Below are 21,512 nucleotides of genomic sequence, written 5' to 3'. Positions count from 1 at the left end.
GTAGGATCAGCACACACAAAACACTACTTTCTGCAACGTGTATTCTGCATTCACTACTCATAAGAAGGAAAGCAACATAAATTTCACTGAAGCTTTGGGAAAACATGCGTGGATGAAAAACACCAGTATTAGTTATTCTGTGTTGTTTCTAATTGCTTATGTGTTTCAAGACTTTGCCTTTGTGTTCCAGTTAGATGCTGTTGATGCCCAAAATAATCTATACAGTGAGAAAGTACTTTTTTTTTTTTTTAAAAACAGGTAATTTTATCTTACCTTTTTGGATCTATTTTTAAATTATAAACACACACAAACTGATTATTAATCACATCTTTCTCTGTGATATTACTAGTCATAGCAATTTGCCAGTTTTGGTTCCTAAGGTTCACAGGTAGAAAATACCGAAACTGCCCACCCAGTAATTAAAAATCTAATGGTGCAACCTCTGAAATGCTTGTACTTATGCACCTTCTTAAGTTCAGCCATAAGACACAAATGCTCAGAAAATTCATAATAGTAACTAGATAACTGTAATTCACACACAGTCATAGTAAATACACGTGCAGATTAGATGTACAGTTGTTAAAAATATTTTATAAGATTAGCTTGATTTTAAACATTTGGTTGCATATCTCTGTGCTTATATGCATCAAAAAAGCAAAGCACATCATTAAATGGAAGTAGAATAGATATGTTGCACACAGTGGAAAACTCCTAGTGCTATGGACCATGGATATGGGATACTTATGTAAATCCTCTTTTATTTATTTTTTAAAGAAGAAATTAAAATGAAAGAACATAAATGTTGAATTATTTCCATTTGGCAAGCAGGGCTGCCACATTGCTTTCCACAGGATCCACGGGGTAATAAATTCCCAGGAAGACCCCAGTCTAAAGATGTTAAGCAGGTCTGATAAAATAACAGATTCAGCCCCAGGCAGCAGCAGGAGTCCAAAGCACTTCAAGGTTTTTCTGAGGTGAATTCAACCGTTTCTTCCTGGTTGTGCTGCATTTGATTTGGAAGAATATGCTTGATCTGATCCTAGTGCCATTTTGAAATTATCAGATTTTCATTGCCTTTTAATGGCAAAGCCAATTCTTTCAGTCCAATTCAGCGTCATTAAATTGTCAGAGTAGCAGCTTCCTGTTTGATTCTTAATTATTCCTTTTTATTATATTTAAGACACTTAATTTTTTAAAGTGGTTTACTCTTCTTTGTAATGATCTGTTGTGATTAGAATCTCTTTTATATTACACTGAAGTTTTAAGGGTATATATTGGTACTTCTAGTCTAAACCTCTATTTTCAAGGTATTTAGAGGATTAAATTCTAGGCTGACTCTCTGTTGTGAATTCACTTTGATGTTTAATAAAAAAAAGGAGAGACACAATGGGAGAAATTAAAGACATAAGGGACAGCTCTGAATTTTAGGGGCACATTGTCATGCACAGAAATCTTCAGGCATCTAGATAAGAATATACCATAGCCTTAACTTTGAATTTCCTTCCTTTTGTGAAATTAGTCAGGCTGCTGACATTACTTAAACAGCCTTTTTCAATTTAAAATTCCACCCTCTTAACATTATGCAGCAGGACCAAACGGTGTGAGTGTTTCAGAGGTGGTGTTATGACAAGGGTAGATATATACATAATGGGGACATGAGTTGTGAGCCTAGGAACAGCCATCTTATGGAGTGTAGGAAGAGCTATCATAGGATGTGGCCAGGCTTGTGTTTACACAGAAAAAGCTCATATTCTATATACTACAATTACTTCAGCACACTGCCTGTGATCATATCTTGTTTCCTTGATGCCTAGAGATGGGGAATGTAGGCTGTGATTATTGTTACAGGCTTTAGCAATAAGAAGATAGGAGCCTTGAAATACCAGCAATTAGCATTCATATCTAACAATAGCATGCCGTGGGGCTGTGTACAGGGAAGAGCAATGGGAAGAGTGGGCGGGTGACACACAACCTGCCCCACTCACACTCCCAGGAGTTGAAAAATGCTACAGGTTTAGGGGAATTATGCACCTCTCCGGGGGTGAAGATTATGCCGTAGGCTCTGGCCTCTATGTTCCTGTCCTGCTCCACACTAGTTGTGTGCAGAATAGGTTTCACACTTCAACAGCAGAGCTGTTGCAAGAACAAGTGGTTAGTGAGGGATGGAAATCTTCCTGAGAGTTCTAACAAAGGCTGAATGCCATAATTTCAGCACAGTTTGCTTTCCAAATTTCAGGGTAGCCATTCTTTTTCCTTAGATTCCCCTATGTCAGTAGAAGCTGTGTGTCCCCCTCCCTATGCCTTCTGTGTCAGGAAAACCAAAATTAAAGCAGTCTGCAACAATCTCAACACAGCGACTACAGATCACAAGCAAAACCATACACGAAACTAGCAGTACTATCTGTTCCTCACATGATGACATTTAGTTTGCTACATCCCAAGAAACGCAGTGAGTCAGTTTTCACATCCAAAGAGCGTGCTACCTGCCAGCCTGGTGAAGCCACAGCTCCAAGGCCTCCCCTGCTACCAGCTCTGCTCTCCTGCATCCTCCCTGGGTAGGTTTGGAAGAGGTCTCCTCAGCTCTGAGTCATGGCCTCTGCAGCTGAAGGCAACTGAGTCAACACAAAACCGACGTCGAAGTGACACCGCATTCGACTGGTGACAGATCCCAGGTTGCTTTGCCCAACTGCTCTTGAATTGCCCAGTGCATGACCTGATCACAGCGGGCCACTGGGTTTCATTCTGCACACACATCAGAAGTGTGAATGGGAGCATCAAATGCTGGCAACAAAGTACATCAAATTCGGAATAAAACAAAGAAATGCGTTGGTTGTATGGATGTCATAAAAATAAACCTGCATGTGGACAACAGAACTCATGCATTGGTACAACACTTCTGTGTACTAGAGGTGTTGTCTTCTCTGTAAAGAGACAGATAGTAACAATGGTTTTATTACTTAAAATATTTTAAGTAACTTTCAGTAACAGCAGGAGAGGTGGGAAGTTCTTCCCCCACCTCCTCTCCAAGTTTGTGCAGCCTCTCCAGCTGGCAAATTGGACGATCTTTCTTAGCACTGCAAAGCGGGTTATGGAAGCACTACTTTGCATGTTGGCTCCTGGGTTGTGGCAGTCCTCCAAAATACTTCTAACTCGTCAGTTGAAAAGGACTAGCTTTCAGTCTGCCTAAGCCAAATTAATAAGTAGCTGTTGAAAGTTTCATCCCTTATTTGTTCGTTGCAAAACGCATTCAGAAATGCTAAATCAGTAACAAGTATCAATAGCCATCCATTTTTATTTAAACCACCACCACCACAAAAAACAGACCACCACAAAATGCCTAAAAAAAAAATCACAGACAACATGCTACGCACGGAGAACCTATCAGTAAGAAATTACAGGTATCGGTATGTCCACTTGGACCAGAAATAACAAACCTTCCCAGCTTTAGCGACAATGATTAATTTTAATGGCAGTAGACAAGAAACAGTGTACATGGAGCTCTGTGGCATGCTGCTTTTTTTCCCCCCTCTGAGAGCCAAGACAAGCCCTTCATATGTTAGCAGCTATTAATTAAGACAACAATGTTTAAGCAGTGGGTTGAGGTAATTTTAAAACTGCTTAACCCTTTTAAGAACTGATGAGCTTTAAAAAGCATGTGTGTAGCTGCATGTGTTGTAATCATATATATACATGTAGAGATATCCATATGGTTAGATTACATATCTATCTATATATATACACAAATAAAATGCAGATGGACAGCTCAATTTTTTTTCCCAAGGAATATTTAGAAAGCAGTTCAGATCCATAACCTATGAAAATGTTGTTGCCAATTTATGTAATTAATTATAAAACTAATTATTGATCATTTTCTCACTAAATCAAACACGGTTTTATTTCAAAATGCAAAATCTGTTGGGAATACTGTGCTTTCACGGTCCCAACTCTATACATTTAATGTTTCCAGTGCCAAGAAACTGCAATTTAACAGACTCCCCCCTCAATCTTCACCTCACGGCTCCAGAACAAGCATCTACCTTCAACAACACATTCGGATTTTTTGCTCCTTTTAAAGCATCTAATCAGAGTCACTCATATTTTGCTAACATTACTAAGCATGTGTCAATACCACTTCTGCTTCACTTACATTTCTCACATTTAAGGAGTGGGTTAAATGTTGGCCAGAATTCACATGGTGAGGAAAAAATGAAACCACTTGCATCAAAAAAAAAAGTGTATTTTGTCCGTGAGCAAATAAGCCCACAATATAGTCATCGACTGCTACTGCACTGGGTTTTCAAGCAAATGCACTGCAACTGGAAATCTATGAAATTCACAACTAGGCAAAAGCATGAAGTAGAGAACAAGTCGCTTTCAAAGAACTACCAGTGCCTTGTGATGCTAATACAAGGCACCAGTTAACACAGCCATTCCTCGAGACACTATCTTTGCTTACTTTCATTTACTGGGGGAAGTTTAGAAAACAACTACAGAAACTTTTATGACAGAAAAGACGTCGTGTTTCACCAAGAAAGGCAGGAGGAGAAAGAAACGTAGCACCTCTGATCTGCCATTCCAGCCTCAGCCAGCAGCTCCTCCCTGACCCCAGATCAAGGCAAACACCTGCCCTCTCACCATGCAAGTCGTGATGCTAAGGGGTGCCCTAAAAGAACCACGTGTTATCCCATTGACTGCTTTCCAACAAACACCCGCATCATTTACCTCTTGCTCTTAAAATAGCTGATCGCTTTGTGGCAGTGCTTCAACTAGCTGAAGGAAGGCAGAAAGCCAGAAAACAGCGCTCCAAAGAGCCAACAATAAAACGTGCTGCTCAAACTCTGCAAACCAGGATGTGTGCTGTCCTAGTGAGCTGACACTCAGATTTCCAGGTGGGACTGCTCTGCGGGTTTAGCATGCCCTTAAAACCATCCCTGAATACAAACTTTTTGCCCCGCAGTCCCAGCAATACAGGCATGAGTTGGTGTCGCCCACTGAGCTGCAGGGGCACCGTCCCGCCACCCCATGGTAATTCTGAGCGTGCATCACAGGTTACAGCCACTTCCCTGCCTCCCTGGTGAGTCCCCATCTCCTACGACCAATCTTGTAAAAAATAATAATAATAAAAAAAAATAAAAGCCTTTTGGCCAAGTGTTACTGCTACCTAGAAAAGCGCACATTCTGGTTACAGTGGAGCTCAACACCGCCAAATGCTTTGGACACACATGCTTCAGATTTTCCCCTTCCAAAAGAGACAAAAGAAAGGTGAATGAATATTTAGCTTCGTATACTTCAGAGGGAATTTCTCAGTGCTTTTGCATCAAAAACCGCATTGCAGCTTTGTAGTACACGTTCAGTGCCGGGCGCACGACAAATTTCCACTGAAAAACCCCGTGTACATGACTGACAATAGTAAAGCCATAAATTACCGTAATTTTATGCCCCCTGCAGCTAGTGGTATAAAACATAGTTTTCAACCTTGTTTTTACTTGCTGAATTTAGACAAATTTATGTTATTGATGACAGTGAAAAAGACACTCAGATGCAGAAATTGCATTCCTAGGCATAAAAACAATTTGGAGCTCAATATTTTATAGGTGCTACAGATGAAAAATATGGATGTCATTAAAACCATAAAGAAAAGATGAAATTGATTTTTTTTTAATGAATTTAACACTGTATACACACATATATTCAGCTAGATCAGGGCTTTTTTTTTTCCTCTCCATGGAATGTTGAACAGGTAATCAGCTGTGACTTGTGATGTTACAAGCCCTCTCTCTGAACGTAAATGTTTGAAATACAGGCTAAGTCAACAAAATCACAAAGGAAAGCAAAAGCCTTGTTTAAGCAAAGCTTGCAGATCTATGGCTCGTAATGGATTTTCCAATGAGCACACACTTTCCATCCTATTTCAGATTTTTAGAGTGTAATTTTATTTACAGAGCATTCTGAAGGCCCTAAAAATTGATAGCTAAGGATGATTTACAGTTAAGCTAACCTCCACACATGAACTATTCAAGCTGTTAGCTAAACTAATCAGAGGGAAATCCCAAGAAACCGTGCAAGTAACAAGGGCAATGGTTTATTCGTGTTTTATGTAGGAAGTGTTTCTAGTGTTTCAACAACTGCCAAGAGGTTTGTGGCTACCACTGCAGACAACTGCAATTCTATAGATACCACTGCTTTACTACAGTGTTATAAGGATAATCATCATGAGATACTGCGAAGCATTAGCCAATTGTAGTATAGAGGGTGAAGAGTATCAAAGAGAAGCCTTGCATTAATAGTTTTATCTAAAAGCAGTGCAGTGTAGAACTCCTATATATAGCAGGTACTGCGTAAGACAGTCTTTATTATCTCATTTTTGTAATTAGAGGAAACATTGAAAACTCAAACTGCAGCCATCCATATTTGCTCTTATTTCTATACCTAATGGAAAACCCAGAACTTTGCGCTTGTAGCTGAGGATCTGCATGCTCGTACTTTGAAAGACATCCTTGGATTAAATTCCAGTCCCAGCTGGAGCCACTAACTTCAAAGGAGATTAGGTTTCCTCCGATTATCGATTCCCAAAAGCACTGGCAAGACACCAGAAGCTGTAACCAGTCTGGAAGGGTAATCTCTTTTTGCACTGACTTTACAGAGAAATTACGAGAACAATTTTAAGAGAAGCAGAGATCTTTACCAAAAAGGCTAAAATCAATGGCTGACCAGCTTTCTCTTACCTGCTCACTTTTTCACCTTTACTGCAACAATATGCTGGTGCTGGAAATTGGCCTTTCCTTCTAGATGCTGATAGATCTCTCACAACAATCACTGAATAGCAAAACCTCCTGGTCACGTTCATCACTCCTGTCACTTCCTCCTAAGCTGTGTTCCTGGAGTGTCTGGAAGTATCACACCTCTAAGAAAAGCAATAAAGACGGTGGTGCTCTGGTGAACACGTTTCCAGACTATTTCTCTGTCAATATGTGCACTTGGCGCACCTACCATCACTGCTATGATCCTACCTTCTTACTGTAAACTGCAGATGGATTCCTGCTGACTCAGGCACTCGATCTATAAAAACCTTTTGAGCTGCTGCTGCCAAAGATGCAATGACTTCAGCTACTCAATTTTCAACAGTGGGTACACATTACGAGAGTCTAGAGACAGCTACTAACCCACCAAGCTCGATTTCTTTCTATAGAAAAGGGTCTTGGGAGACAGCAAGTTGAACAAACTGTTTTAGTAGATAAAGACAGAAATACAGCATATAATTATCATGCTTTAAAATGACTGTATTAGTAGTTAATAGAGAAACTTTTTCCATGCTGAGCTTAGAAAAAACAACAAACCAACAAAAAGCAGCCGCCTCCTGCCCAGTCTCAAGGGAAGGTGGAGGAAGGCGAGCCCGTAACATAGCACAGGAGCAACGTGAAGCGATCTCAACTCAAGCAGCAAGCTTTTTCCAGTCCTCTCAGCCCCGATCAGAACATACTGGTATGCAAACACATACGTGCTCACACAGCTTGCTTTCTCCAGTAACATGTCGGGTCAGTTCACATCAGCACGCTCCCAGCTCCCCAGGGAGCCCCACAGAGAAGCGCGCTTCCATCTCCCAGCCACCGCACCTGCTCCGAGTCCTGCACAACTCCAGTTACCCAGTGGCAAATACTTCTTTTCTGCTTTAAAGGGATAAGTGCTACGGTCAGAATGACAGAGGAAGTTTTGTAACTGGTCTAATAAGTCACCGTGACAAGTTTGCAGGACTGCCATTCTGCATTTTGTCATCTCACAGGTTTCCTTCTTTGAATATGAAGAAAGGAATAGTGAAGCTGCCTACCTATTTGGTGAAGAAAAAACTAACCTTCTAAACTTGGCTCTTCATGCTTGAAATGTTGGAGTCTCACAGCACACCGATGCACAAGAAATATTTCAAGTGTATTCTAGACGAGATGGCACAAATGCCGATTCTGCAAAAACCTTCCCAGTAAAACATCTTTTCAGACCGAAGTGACCGTGTCCCAGCGTGGCACCAATCCCTCACCGTCCCACATTTTAAAGACAGGAGAGACTCTAGTCCTCTGTGTAATCATTCTTTAGTTGTACGTGAAATATTTACTGGAACAGAAAAGTCAGAAGCATTACCACACAACAGCAGGCTTTCCCTATCCTTTGAATAATGTCTGCCCTCCCACAACACATGACCAGGGCTATTGCACAACACGATCCCAGGTGGTCAGCGTGTACTACCACCTATTACCAGTCATTGCTGCCACAAAACCCCGGTACCATTTGGTCTTGTGCTCTGGCAGTGCCCCCCACCGTTTGATCCTTTCAGCAGCGGGCTCATTCAGCCCAGCGCTTCCCCTGAGGTCCCTCAAAATGCAAATTCAGAGCCAAGAACGACTTCATTAATGTTACCCGTTACAGACTATCAATTTTACTTTGTTTCCAAATTGCGACTACAAAATTTCAGGGCATTAGTCTGTAGGAGTTCAGCCAAGCAGGGTAGGTAGAAAACATGCAGACACTAACTAGCACAGACCTCACAGGGTCAGACGCCAGGAGTGGGCACTGCCAGCAGCCAGCAGACACCTTTTGCCAGCATCAGCACAGAATAAGGAAGGCTGCAGCAACTGACTACAAACAGCACCCAGTCAAATGGGCAGGTCTGATGCCACATGGGATCCCAGCTCCTTGTCAGCACAGTTACCTCAGGTCTACAGACCTCGGCTGCTGTGTGGACACAGTGCGTGCTTCAAGTCCTCCCCTTCCCGAGGCCCTGCGCTAGCTCAGCTCACCAAGCACGCGCAGGCCCCACTGCCTCAAGTTACGCTCAGTCTGACTCCGCTTACGGGAACACAGCCACTGCTGTGAAATTGAGAGGGGCGTGAGATGACCTCTAAAAACAAGAGCTGTGGCACTAGAGGAAGGGCCGCAAACTAGCTGACGCAGTCTTCAATTATGCTGCTATTACACTGAAACGCGTGTAACGTGGCTGCGGCTTTAGAAAAAAGCAGCATCTCTGGTTTTGAAATGAAATAAGCTAAACACTGCCTGGGCTTGCTTTCAGAGAGGGCACAAAACTGCTAGGCTACGAATAAAACCTCAAATGTTAATGCCTTCTGACAATGTAGGAACAAAGGGTGCCAGATGGCTAGAACCACTCAGGTACAGTCTGCTTCCCACATAACCCACCCACATTCCTAACAAGATGCCTTTCAAGACTTTTCATCTCTTTCCACCTCATTCTAGATTACTGTAATATCTTTGAAAGGACGATATTCTGTGGTGAATTCCAAAACAAGACATCACCCCCCAACAGCAAAAAAAACAACCAAACAAAAACCAACAAATCAACCCAGCACAATCAGTGCATCAAGTCTCCATAACATTCCCAAGCAAAGTAGTGAAAGCCATCATAAAACCACACTGACATTTTAGTGGACACAGATAGGATGTATATAGGTTTTTTAGAAAATAAACTTGAACATTCCCTGCAACACAGGGTTAGTTATGCCTCATTCCTCACAGGAATTTTCTGTGTATTTGTAAATACACTAGTTAAGTAATTAGAAATTTTACTAGAAGTTATGAGAATGAATGATAGATACTGTAAAACTACAACACACAAGCTAGTGTAAAAGGTGTATTTTGTCTTTATCTATAACATTGAATCCCATAACAAGATATTTCACACAAAAGAAGTACATTTAGGAGAATCTAAAAAAAGATGTGTTTTTTTTTTTTTTATAGGTACAGATGAATCCCGAAGATGTTCTTTACCCTTCTACTTTCACTCCAAAGCACACTGACCAGGCAAACAACAACAAAAAATAATGCAGTTTGCTGAAGTTACAGTTGCATACCCCTCTAGCAACTTTCTCAATATACATATATTTGGTGAATCAACAGGAGCTAAAGTACAGTTCTAGTTACAGCAGATCATACATCAAAACAGAAATAGCCTAGAAAGTGGCATTGTGATATTTCATTAGCAATTTTAACATAAGAAAAGCCTATGAGTTTCCACCAGTTACAGCTATGGAAAGTGCTGTTTTAACACAGTATTTATATTAAAAATTACACAGAACAACATGCTTTTTTAATTTTTTATTGAATGTAATACTTAATTTCATAAACAACTAAAACATAAACCAACTGTTCATAATGTTTCCAATGTTCTTTTCCTCCATTTTTCCATATAGAATTTGAATGTCTCCTACAAAATAGAGTGGAATAAACAAGTTCAACGTTGTTGCAACTGAAAAAGTTACTAATTCTGAACAAAATCTTACGTCCTGACAAAAGCAAAATCCATTATTCTCTGTCATAAAACTAGATCTGTATTGAAGTCTGTATAATTAAGAGAAATACCAAGGAGAAAGAATAAAAGGAGAAGGAAAACCTTGCCAAAAATGCATAATGAAGCTTCTATTACATAATGCAATAATATAATCAATTTCACTTTAAAAATGAAAATACTTTTTAACTGCAATCTGCAATTGTGTCAAAAATTATAAGACACTTTTAAACACCAAGCTGCATCAGAGAAAAATGAACAGGAAAATCAGAACATGAATCATTCCAGTGACTTTGAAATAAACACTTATTTTCACTAACTACATGCAAGGAACAGACACTCTAGGTTTTATATTTACATACCTAAATAAAATTTTATTTTTAAAATTAAGTTAAAGTTGTAGAAAAATCTCTGAAGCTGTTAACAGGCTAAAGCAAACATTTTGAGCCATTTTTTTCCTCTGATTCTTTGTAAAATGAGAAAAAGAACCATATTTATTATGGATCAGGATGGAGAAAGTAAAATTTAATTATGTCTTCAGAAAACTACAGAAAAACACTAATTTTATGATATGTGGCTAGCAGATGGCAATAAAATTTTGGTTAGAGAGAAAATATAGTAAGTCTTTATTTAAAGGCTGTTTTGCTGAAATGATACTAGTAGACTATTAGTCAAAGGAATGATGTGAAAGAAGTATTTGCAGTCTTGACAGATGTAGTGTCATGCCACCTGTCACCCTCAAGTAAGATATATTTGCACAGTTGCATATATCTTTTGGCAAGGCAGCTAGAAGTAAAGCTGCAGTAGAAAAATAATTTTTGCAGTTCTAAAATCCCGTCATAGCAAGATAGCAACTTGTATTAGCTATAAAGCTAGTAATTAACAAAAACTAAAACCCATTAACTGTTAACAAAACACACTTTCTATAAGCCTTTTAAAGTTGAAGCACTTAAATGCCCCAAGGACATTTGATAAACATACACCTGTAGATGAATGCCTGATAAGGGTTGTGTAATTTAAACACAGTAAGCCCCAAGAGTTTTATTTCCCCAAGTCAAATCCAACGCAAGATTACTACAGCTCCTACAACACTCCGTACTTCCTACACAGCCGCCTTTGAGGAGTCTCTGCAGAGATTTAATCCCTATGTAATTATTCATGCAATTTGTTTTATTAACATTGAACATACACAATTCCGCAGATCTATTTCTTAATTAGGAAATACTCACAGGGGGTTCAGTGAAAGGGACCGGCTCTCCTACTTTCTTCAGAAAAACTGCTAAAGATTTCAGAGATAGGTCATGAAGCTGTATATTCTTTTCTTTTGATTTCTCATACGCAGCCTTTACGGACGCAACATCCCCATCTAATTCTGAGAAAAACAAAAATAAAAATCAAAACCAAAATCCCCAATAGTTAAATGCTCATTCACCTCTTTCCATAACGTTACTCATTCCCTTTTACTTCCCAAGACATATTAAATAATTTAGTATATAATATTTTCTAATAATATTGAGAAGCTCAACAGAAGCCAGCAATGTGCACTTGCAGCCCAGAAAGCCAACCATATCCTGAGCTGCACCAAAAGCAGGGTGGCCAGCAGGGTGAGAGAGGGGATTCTGCCCCTCTGCTCTTCTTTTTGAGACCCCACCTGGAGTGCTACGTTCAGCTCTGGGCCTCCAGCACAAAAAGGACAGGTAAGTATTAGAACAAGCCCAGAGGAGGGCCACAAGACAGACAGGCTGAGGGAGCTGGGGTTGTTCAGGCTGGAGAAGAGAAGGCTTCAGGAAGACCTTATAGCAGCCTTCCAGTACCTATAGGGGCCTACAGGACAGCTGGGGAGGGACTCTTTGTCAGGGAGCATAGTGACAGGACAAGGGGTAATGGCTTAAAACTAAAAGAGGGGAGATTTAGATTAGACATTAGGAAGAAATTCTTTACTGTGAGGGTGGTGAGGCACTGGCACAGGCTGCCCAGAGCAGCTGTGGATGCCCCATCCCTGGAGGTGTTCAAGGCAAGGTTGGATGGGGCTTTGGGCAGCCTGGTCTGGTGGGAGGTGTCCCTGCCCATGGCAGGGGGGTGGAGCTGGGTGGGCTTTGAGGTCCCTTCCAACCCAAACCATTCTGTGATTCTATAACTCTACACATTCTGGATATTCTTCGTATCCTACTGACAGCTCACATCAGAAGAGAACAGAACATACAGCCATTCCAGCTTTCCCTTTCATTTGAGGCTTGGATGATCATTTCCTTTAAGAATGTGCTGGGACCACTAGGAACAGAGCTGCTTGCACAATGAGAACACCACTCGAAGATGTGAGATGCAAAGTTATATGCCTCCTTCTAAGGCAAACGATGCAAAATAAAAACAAAAGCTAAACCAAAAGCCAGTGATGTTCAGCTTTTGAGAACTCTTGAACAGAATTTCATTAAGTGAAGGCAGAATATTATTATGGTTATAGGTGTTGGCTATGTCAAAAGTATAACCTAAAGGGACAAACAAAACAAAGGTCAGATTCTTATTTTAGACCATAAACAGAAATTCGTTTCATCCTAAAGAGCAGGAGAAAATTTTTGCTGACCCACTAACACTATTACAAATGTTAACTGCACAGGTATCCAGTTACATTTTGCTGGATATTCCATAAATGACACCATCACATGCAACAGGTTCTAACAAACCCATTCTTTATTTATCTAAAGCCCTGTTCACTTCCAGCTGTAGAAGAGCAGAATATAGTTCTCCTTACTCTGAAGTGGGAGAAGGGAAAAACAGGGCAGTCTTGTTCTATTCTTCCTTCTCCATTGCTTAACCTTTTTCATCACACTTAACCATACACATTTCTGCTGCTCAGACCCTTGCTTGAGCAGCATCAGGATGAAACTGAAATGACCCCCAACAGTTTTTCCCTGTTGTCTTCAGGATCCTAGAAGCAGTACAACAGTTCCTAGCATCTTGTGAACAATAAGGAAGCCATCACTTTTTTTTTTTTTTTTTTTGCTTGGGAAAACTCAAACATCTGCAATATGGGATGCTGTCTCAGCTTCTTTCTTTTTCACTTTTGGAATGTCATCTTCACAACTATATGGGCTACAAAAACAATGGTTCTTAAAGAAACGGAGTTTATATTATGCAGAAATTGATAGCTTGGGTCCCTTTCTCATGAGAAAGCTTCCCACTCACATCTGGCAAGTGGCTGAGCTACTTTTTGGATGTGGGAGGCTACTGCAGAAACTGCAAGAATCAATGCTTTATTAAAAATCTAACAGAAACTGTGAACTTTCCATTTATTTAAGACAGAATACAACAAAAGCACATCCTTCTAGTTACCTGTGCTAAATACTTCACTGTTGATCTCAAACTGTCAAATGAAAATAAACATGCCACCACAGGAAGCATCACATATGGAAGACGAGGGGTGAGGGGAAGAGGTAGCTAAATTGCTATTAAAATGTACAAGTCTGTACATACTGTACGTAGTGGGGAACGTTTCCTCTAGAACTTGCTATGAACCAGCTCTATGTCTGCCTAAAGAAACTACAGCAACCATCTCTTCGTTTACTATGTAGCTTCACATGTTAAATACTCTAACCACTGTTTAGGTATCATAGAGCAAGTCTCTGTGCAATCTCTTTATAAAATTGTTGTATGATGATGTAGCTGGATAGAACACTAAAAGATGCTGAATCAGTTCGCTTATACAGTTTTTACTGAGGTAACAACAGCAAACAGCCAGTAAAGAGTCAGTGACATTTTAAGGTGGCAAGTCCAGTGCTGGTGATTGAAGTTTTTGTTATTTCGTTTTTTAAATAAAAATATGTCAGAAAACTTACCATACTGTGAATGAAACCACGGAGCTAAAGGATTTTGCCAGTGACTGCTGTTTTGAACATTACTAAGCAAGTGAACTTTTAAGTTAGATACTACATCATGAAAACTTTCACAGCTTGATTCAAATACACTGAAGTCTGTATGCCTTTAACACCATACTTTGGATTTGTTTTTGAAGTATTTTACTTAAATATTCCTATTTATCTCCTCTGTGATAGGTTGGAACACAAGGGCTTCTGTCGTTATATCATTTCACTTGTAATAGAAGTGTGAAGAGGATTATGTTTCCTCCCTGTAATAAAACTGGAGGATCATATTAAAATACACAACACAAAGGACTCAAGGGCAACCTTCCAACTAAACATTGCCAGGGAGGCTGTATGTCCTCATTTTTCACAAGTGAGTGTTGTAAAGAGATGTATTTAAATAAGCAACTTGATTTTTAGAGCCGTTTCCCTTTGACTTCAACAATAGAAACTGATTAGCACTTCAAATCAACTATTTAGCTAAATCTAAATGAAGCAACTTTGGCTAAATAAAAACAAGTATAAAGGATCTGCACTAGTAACAATAAAAACCTTGTAAACTACTGATAGAACTAATTAATTATGATTTTGAAACACACACATATAGAATGAAGATATGTATTATATGTTTCAGGAAAAAAAGCTGCATTCATTTTAAGAGCCGTTCATTTCTACAATGTTTCTCTCCATGGGTTAGTAGGGATTCTTTTTCATTCCATGAAGCCGGTACTTAGCCTCTTTGTAACAGTATCCTTTAATCTAACACAGTTCCCTTTGTAAAGGATTCAAGGCTTAGGTCTGATAGTTGCTTTTCCAATCTAATAGCTAGGACCATACACAGATCCAGTAAACTTAAACAAAACAAAGCCAAAAAAACACCAAAAAAACAAATAAAAGGTACAACTTGCACAGTGTAGATCCTGCTATTCTAAAGGTTTCCATGACCTTTATGAACACCTAAAGATTTTTTTTTAATAAAAAACTAGTCCAAGAAGAATAAATTACCATAACATTTTAGGAGGTAACGGTATGCAGTTTCCATATCTAGGTGATCAGGAATCAGTTCTAGAAGTGTCTCAATCTTCTTTGCCTATGAGAGTTAAAGCACAGACAAAAAAGAGCATTAACTTCAAATAAAATCGACAAAGTTAAAACAACTATTTCAGATCTTTTAAGTGAGATGAATTACTGATTACAAGAAATGAACTGTTCAACTGAATGAAGACACAATATTTCTTTCCCAAATTCTGATGTGAATGAGAAACAGCCAAAGAAATCAGGTAGACAATAAAATGAAAAAAATATGGGACTAAAACCCCATATTCAAGGAGACTACACAATAGTTTCTTTTTGAAGGAAGCAATCCACATATTAATGAGAATATGTCAGGATTTCAACCAAACTGGAGAATTCAAACTACTCGGCAGCCTTCACTGACCTAGAGGTCAATGGTAGCTATGATCAGTGCTTCGAAGTAGTCAGATCACTGACTAATGCGCTTAAAATTGGACTCTCCCTCCCTCAACCTCTGACTCCAGTTTCAAAAACTCAAGTCTTGAATTTAAAGAAAAAGTGTACAGAAGTTACTAACATCTTTATCACACACTAGAAAATTCTGTTATTAAAATTTCAGCTCTAAAAGCTAGAAAATTTCAAGTTTTAAATTTCTTTCATAGACACCAAAAGATGGTATTTATCATTGTCACTTTTACAGTAGAATTTTTAACCCATGAGTATCTAATGGCAAGTTCTGCAAAATAAAAAAGTGCATTTTCCCTCATTTGAGAAGCATTTATTCTAGTTTTTGTATTAACTGTCTCCTGATGCTACTCCTCTACGAAAGAGAAATCAATGTGCATGTGTTTTTGCCTTTTTTTGTTTGTTTGTTTGTTTTATTACTTTGAGGAACCTGGGGGAGAAGGAGGAGGGCCAGGAGAAGAGGGAGGGACAGGAGTAGGGCGGGCACATAAATCAGAGTAGCTGGAATTAAAGCGAATGAGCACAAAGTCAGTAATCTAAACTGATGCTCAAACTCAATACATGCCCAAAACAGTATAGCAAGTAATATGAAATGAGTCTTTCAATGTAAACATAGGCACCTTTTATCATTCTAGAGGGGCTGAGGTTCTCACTGCATATGTATTCATTCAACGCAGACAACAAAATAAATATGTTCAGGTTGCGATACGGAACTGGATAGTGAAGCAATAAAAATTTAACGCATAATGTTTGTAGCATATAAACTACGACATCAAAAATAAAGGAAATTACTGAAATAATAGAAAAATATTAATTACATTCTCCTTTCTATTGTGCCTCATAAAATAAGCTGTTCTTTTAAATGTGACTAGCTCTGCAAATTAACCTTTCTTCCCCACCCTGAGAAACCTGATAAAGCTGTCAACTGTGAGGTTCAAGATCCAAAACATTTCAAAGGATGATTAACTAGTATATACTACATATGTATACGCTACATATACAATGATAAGCATGAAAAAATATTATACCTGTCCAGGTTTAGATGCTGCTTTGCCCATGAAATTCAGAAAAGTTCTCTTCTCCTCAACTAATCCACCACACCTCTAAAGAAAAAGAAATAGTTAATGCAGCTGTTGTGAGCAGATTAGCAAAAAACAAAATGACTAAGGTGAAAATTTCCAATTATAGATTTTTAAAATATTTTAATATATATTACCTATCTGCAAGGTAAACAATTGACCATGAGTTTAAAAAAACACAACACAGGAAACAAGTTCATTTTGTGCACCGTTTTGGCAAACATTGTTTTTAAAATGGTAGGTATAAAGTTTGTTTAAAACAAAAGGGGAAAGAATTAAACTAATACTTCAACACACCACAAAAACGAGGTTTAGGACTGCAAAAGAATGAAAAAGAGAAACACTATTCCTCTCCAATTATACTGCCAAGCATTCACAAGTGAGCTAGGGATCATAAGGTTAATTATACATTTAATAAGGTGTCAGGGAGATAACTGCTCGTTTCTTTATAAAAATTAAAATGTACAAAGCAAGTTCTCTTTAAAGTATAATTACCTACACTTATGCATACAAAGGACTGATTTCAATCTCTCTATTTTATAAAAGGCTTTCACTGCAAGAGACAGTGTTTGAGGGAGAGAGAGAAGCTTAACTTAAAAAAAAGTTTGAGACAGAACAGATAAATCAAAAATCTATCTTTCTTTAGATGAGGGCAAAATAAAATATACAAGACAATATTTTCATTTATGCACCTCAGAGGTACCAGTCTTAAAATTCTAATAGTGCACAGCGCTTCTTGTAAGCTGCAAGATATTTTATTGGTACCAAAATGCACAGGCAGACAGGTACTGTGCATATAGACATACATGTACAATTAATTTACCACATTCAATTAGTATTTTAGACATCTGCAAATGAGAAATTTTGCTTTGTTCCATTATGAATGTAGTATATGCGTAATATTTTTGACAAGCTCTTTAAGATCCAGGTGAAAAGGTGTGAAGCTTCATTCAGTCAGGGAAACGGACAAAAAAATATTCACATTCATGTACTGCTAGTGCTCTGACAAAAATCTTCATAAATAGGGGCAAAGCATTCATGGAAAAAACTTGCAACATTATATATTGATTTTAGACATTCTTACCTACTATCAGTATAGTAAGAGGAAAGAGAGTCTAGTCACCGAAAGGTTTTCCTCAGCCCCCTTTCATGCCAAAATATCAAACACTTGACTTTCATCGAAAAACACAAAACTGTCCCTCCACACAGTAAAAAAAAATGTTGTTGTTTCTTGGAAGTTTAAACAGACTGAGATATATTTTTGAATGAAAGGATTCTCTGTGTGTATTACCAATATTTTAGATTATTACAAGAGAAATAGCTCATTTAGATTGTGGTTTACTTTCCACTTTTTAATGGAAAAGCAAAGAGTAGACTTTGATTATTACTATCTTCTGGTTACCTATTAGTAGAATATTTGATCCACAATAACAATCAAGAATGTTAACACAAATTTTATTTTATATATGCTATAGGAAAAACTGCCTCACAAAGAAGTTTTAACTCAAACTTACATGTGAATGCCCACTTAACATGAGATCTATAAAAATTCTCCTCTGAGATACAGTGTACACAACATTATTTCAACTACGCTATAGAGCTGTGAACTTAATTCCAACAGTTGTATACTGTTGTAATAAAAAGTTTTAGGAAACTAAGAATGGAAATTGTTCAGTGTTTTTTGTTGGTTTTGTTTTTGAAAACATTCAGCTTTTACTTAAAAATGCAAGAAAAACACCTATTTTCACAAATGCAGGATATTATAACTGATTTCAATTTCCTAATCAAAGAGAAAAGCAAGAGTAAGTTAGCAAGAATTTTTCACGTTTTCATGTTTCATGCTATAAAAAAATAGGGTTTTATATTAAAATCATTGTCTCCTTTTAAACTAAGATGAACAGTTAGGTAAAACAATTAAAAAATATTCCAGAGAGGAAATATACAAATAATACACCTGACTCTATAGCCAAAGTCACTGAACACATTTGTTAGCATGCATTCTTCCTCTGGGAAAAAAAAAGTCTTGGGATATCATAAAGCTTCTGCTATGTGAAGCAGAACTGTTTCTGTAATAGCTTAGAAAACTCAGCAACTGGTGAGTGAGTTCTATTCACTACCAGGAGCTGGTAACAGGCCCCATTTTGAGGCAGGGAGCCTACATGCCCCAAGAGGGCTGCAGGATCGCATGGCTGCTTTACTGCTGCCTGCAGGCAGGAGGCTCCCTGACCTGATGGAGACACCAGCACTCACCACCTGCAGCTTATTCTGCCTCCAGCACAGCTCTGTGTCTAGCTCTGCAAAAATGTTGTGAGCAGTCATGTCATACCTTGAAGATCATTAACTTAGCCCAGACTGTGGCTGAGAGACGAGCATTTGTCTTTTAATACATCTGTGACACTCAAGTGAACAGTAGGTGAATTCAGCTCTTAAACACTGAATACAGCTTAGACAAAGTAAAAAAAAAAAAAAGAGTGAAATATTGTGGCTACAAAAAGCAAATACTGCCCACTTCTATTTTGTGAACTGTATAGCTATGAGAGATGTATTAGGTTTACAGCACAGCGGAAATTATGTGAGGAGTTGCAAGGCGATGGTCTGCAAGAAGCAATGCTGTCTAATAGAAAACTTGAAAATATATGAAAAACTATGAAAATATTTGCTTTGGATGGAACTTCATGCAATGTGTGTCATTTCCTTCAGGCTGTTGCAAGACAAAAGCTTTCTCACTTTGGCACCCACTGCTACTATTAGCATTAGACTACTATCTCACGGTACAAAATAATCTAAATCATGTTGATATTTGTGCTGGAATTCAAAAGCAAACTAGCATTAGCCTATGCTATACAACACCTCTTTTTCATAATTTGTCAGTTTATCCTTGAAGAGCTCTATGCATTTCTGTACCTCTCTTGTTATATCATTACCTGCAGTAGAGATCTGGCATCATCCACTCTGCCTGCACTGACATATTGAAGGAAAAGATCTGTGACAGGTCTGTAAATTCCAAACTGATTGGCCAGTCGTTCTGCCATCACGCCAACTGCAAGATGATAGAAAATATTAGGAAAAAGGAAAGGAAATAAGGAAAGCCTTTGATTGAAAAGGCACTTTTGTAAACTTTACTGGCATGATTTATGCTGACTGGGCAGGTTTTACATGTAACAGCTCTTCTGTAACACCTCTGTCTAGTCAGAATATTTAAATACAACTGCAATTAACTTACATTTTTCCAAAGCTGGCTCTAATCCTTCCTCAGACACCTTTCTTAACAAAAAGGAAATATTTTTGACAGGTTGATCAGGATTCTGTGCACCAGAGATAAGCAGAGGCTCAAGGTATTCCACTGCAGCATCAAGGTCATTGCTGGGAAAAAATATTGAACTGGCTTAGTTTCAGAAACCAAGATTTCTAAACCTAAAGAAGCAATTATATTTACATTTTTACTTGCTACATTAATGTTATACTTCCCAAGAACGGTTGAGTACCTACGACTTCATTCAGATATTGTAAAAGTGAAACTATTTATGACTGAATTAATAAATTAACCTGTAAGCCAAATTTCCAAAAGATCTTTGACCTTCAGGACATGTGATTTTGACACGTTTTTCTTCCCTCACTAAACAAAGAGTTCTGGCTAGCTCTTTAAGGAAGCAAAATTCTGCAAACCCAGAAGGTAAAAATCAAAACATTAACGGGAGGTATCTGAATAATTAATGCAGACAACTCAAGTATTTCTTTATGCTACTCAATTAATTATTTAGCCAACTCTTCCCATGTCTGCCGTTTTGGATGCAAAAAAAAGATACTAAATGTCATTTGGCCAATACCTTTGCCTAAACTCTTTCATCTTCAGGCTTAAGTATAGTAAATGCTAATAAAATAACACAAAGTATTCATTCAAGTGAAAACTCTACTTCTGGTGTTCTAGAAAGTTCAGATGATATCTCCTCTTAACAGTCCACTCTAATAACAAATTTAATTAAAAAAACCAGTGTGATTAATGCTTTTAGATGAAACACATTTAAAAGCTATTAACAACGTTTTGAAAACTGTATTAGGAATACAAATCTACCAATAAGTGAACAGCTATTTGAAGTATATTTAAATCTCTACTTTTTATCACAGTTCGCAAGGTACAACTTGTATGTAAGAATACATAAGGTGCATATTATTTATGCTACTGCTAAGTCTTCTCATACAACTAAGCTAATTTTGGTACGGCAGAAGAAAATTCGATGCTGCTTGCTTAACCTGTGTCTGTATACAGCGATTTACTTATCTATTCTTGCAGTCAATCTGATCCATGTTACAAACACGTCATGACTTTGCAACTCTTTCATGACACAGAAATAGGCAAAAGCCAATTCACTAGAATCCTCTACCAAGGACTACTTGGATCTAAATATTTACAGGATCAGTCCTTCCTTGTTTTTCAGTGGCTGAAAATACAGTGAGCTCACTACTGGAACTGGCCTGCATGGTTCTCCTTCAATTTAAATCATCTTGCTGCTGCAGACACTACTACCCAGTAACTGTTCCAGTAACTACGAGCTCTGGTCTGGCATGCCCAAGGCCATCAGGTATCTGTTATGTACTACATAGTTACACAACTATCCTGCTGAGTTACACAGAGGAGCTCTACCTGATGAAACTGTCTTGAAAGAAAATAGCAGAGTATGTAGGATTCCTAAAGATTGATTCCTGCAAACTGCATTTGAGAAGTTCACGGTATGTGAAGAAGTGCTTCCCCCCCCACAGTTTTACGCGAAGGATAAACTAGCTAAGTACTGACTTACCAATTAAAAAAAT

General features: G+C 38.3%; 1 protein-coding gene across 2 annotated transcripts in view; it reads right to left on the bottom strand.

Moving 5' to 3' along the window:
* Window positions 1–9,701: 9,701 nt before the first annotated feature.
* The window catches only part of LRPPRC (leucine rich pentatricopeptide repeat containing), a 93,184-nt gene continuing 81,373 nt past the window's right edge, over window positions 9,702–21,512 (bottom strand). For both annotated transcript variants that reach the window (XM_040551081.1, XM_040551080.1), the window contains exons 33-38: window positions 19,927–20,066; window positions 19,628–19,743; window positions 16,653–16,727; window positions 15,151–15,235; window positions 11,518–11,660; window positions 9,702–10,207 (exon numbers count right to left, since the gene is read on the bottom strand). In XM_040551081.1, the coding sequence (XP_040407015.1) occupies window positions 10,151–10,207; window positions 11,518–11,660; window positions 15,151–15,235; window positions 16,653–16,727; window positions 19,628–19,743; window positions 19,927–20,066 (616 nt within the window). In that variant the 3' untranslated portion in view covers window positions 9,702–10,150. The remainder of the gene's footprint in view (window positions 10,208–11,517; window positions 11,661–15,150; window positions 15,236–16,652; window positions 16,728–19,627; window positions 19,744–19,926; window positions 20,067–21,512) is intronic.

The sequence above is a fragment of the Cygnus olor genome, chromosome 3 (assembly GCF_009769625.2).
Source record: "Cygnus olor isolate bCygOlo1 chromosome 3, bCygOlo1.pri.v2, whole genome shotgun sequence".
Taxonomy (NCBI): Eukaryota; Metazoa; Chordata; class Aves; order Anseriformes; family Anatidae; genus Cygnus; species Cygnus olor.
Note: the sequence above shows the minus strand (reverse complement) of the source record. Positions and strands in the feature narration are given on the sequence as shown.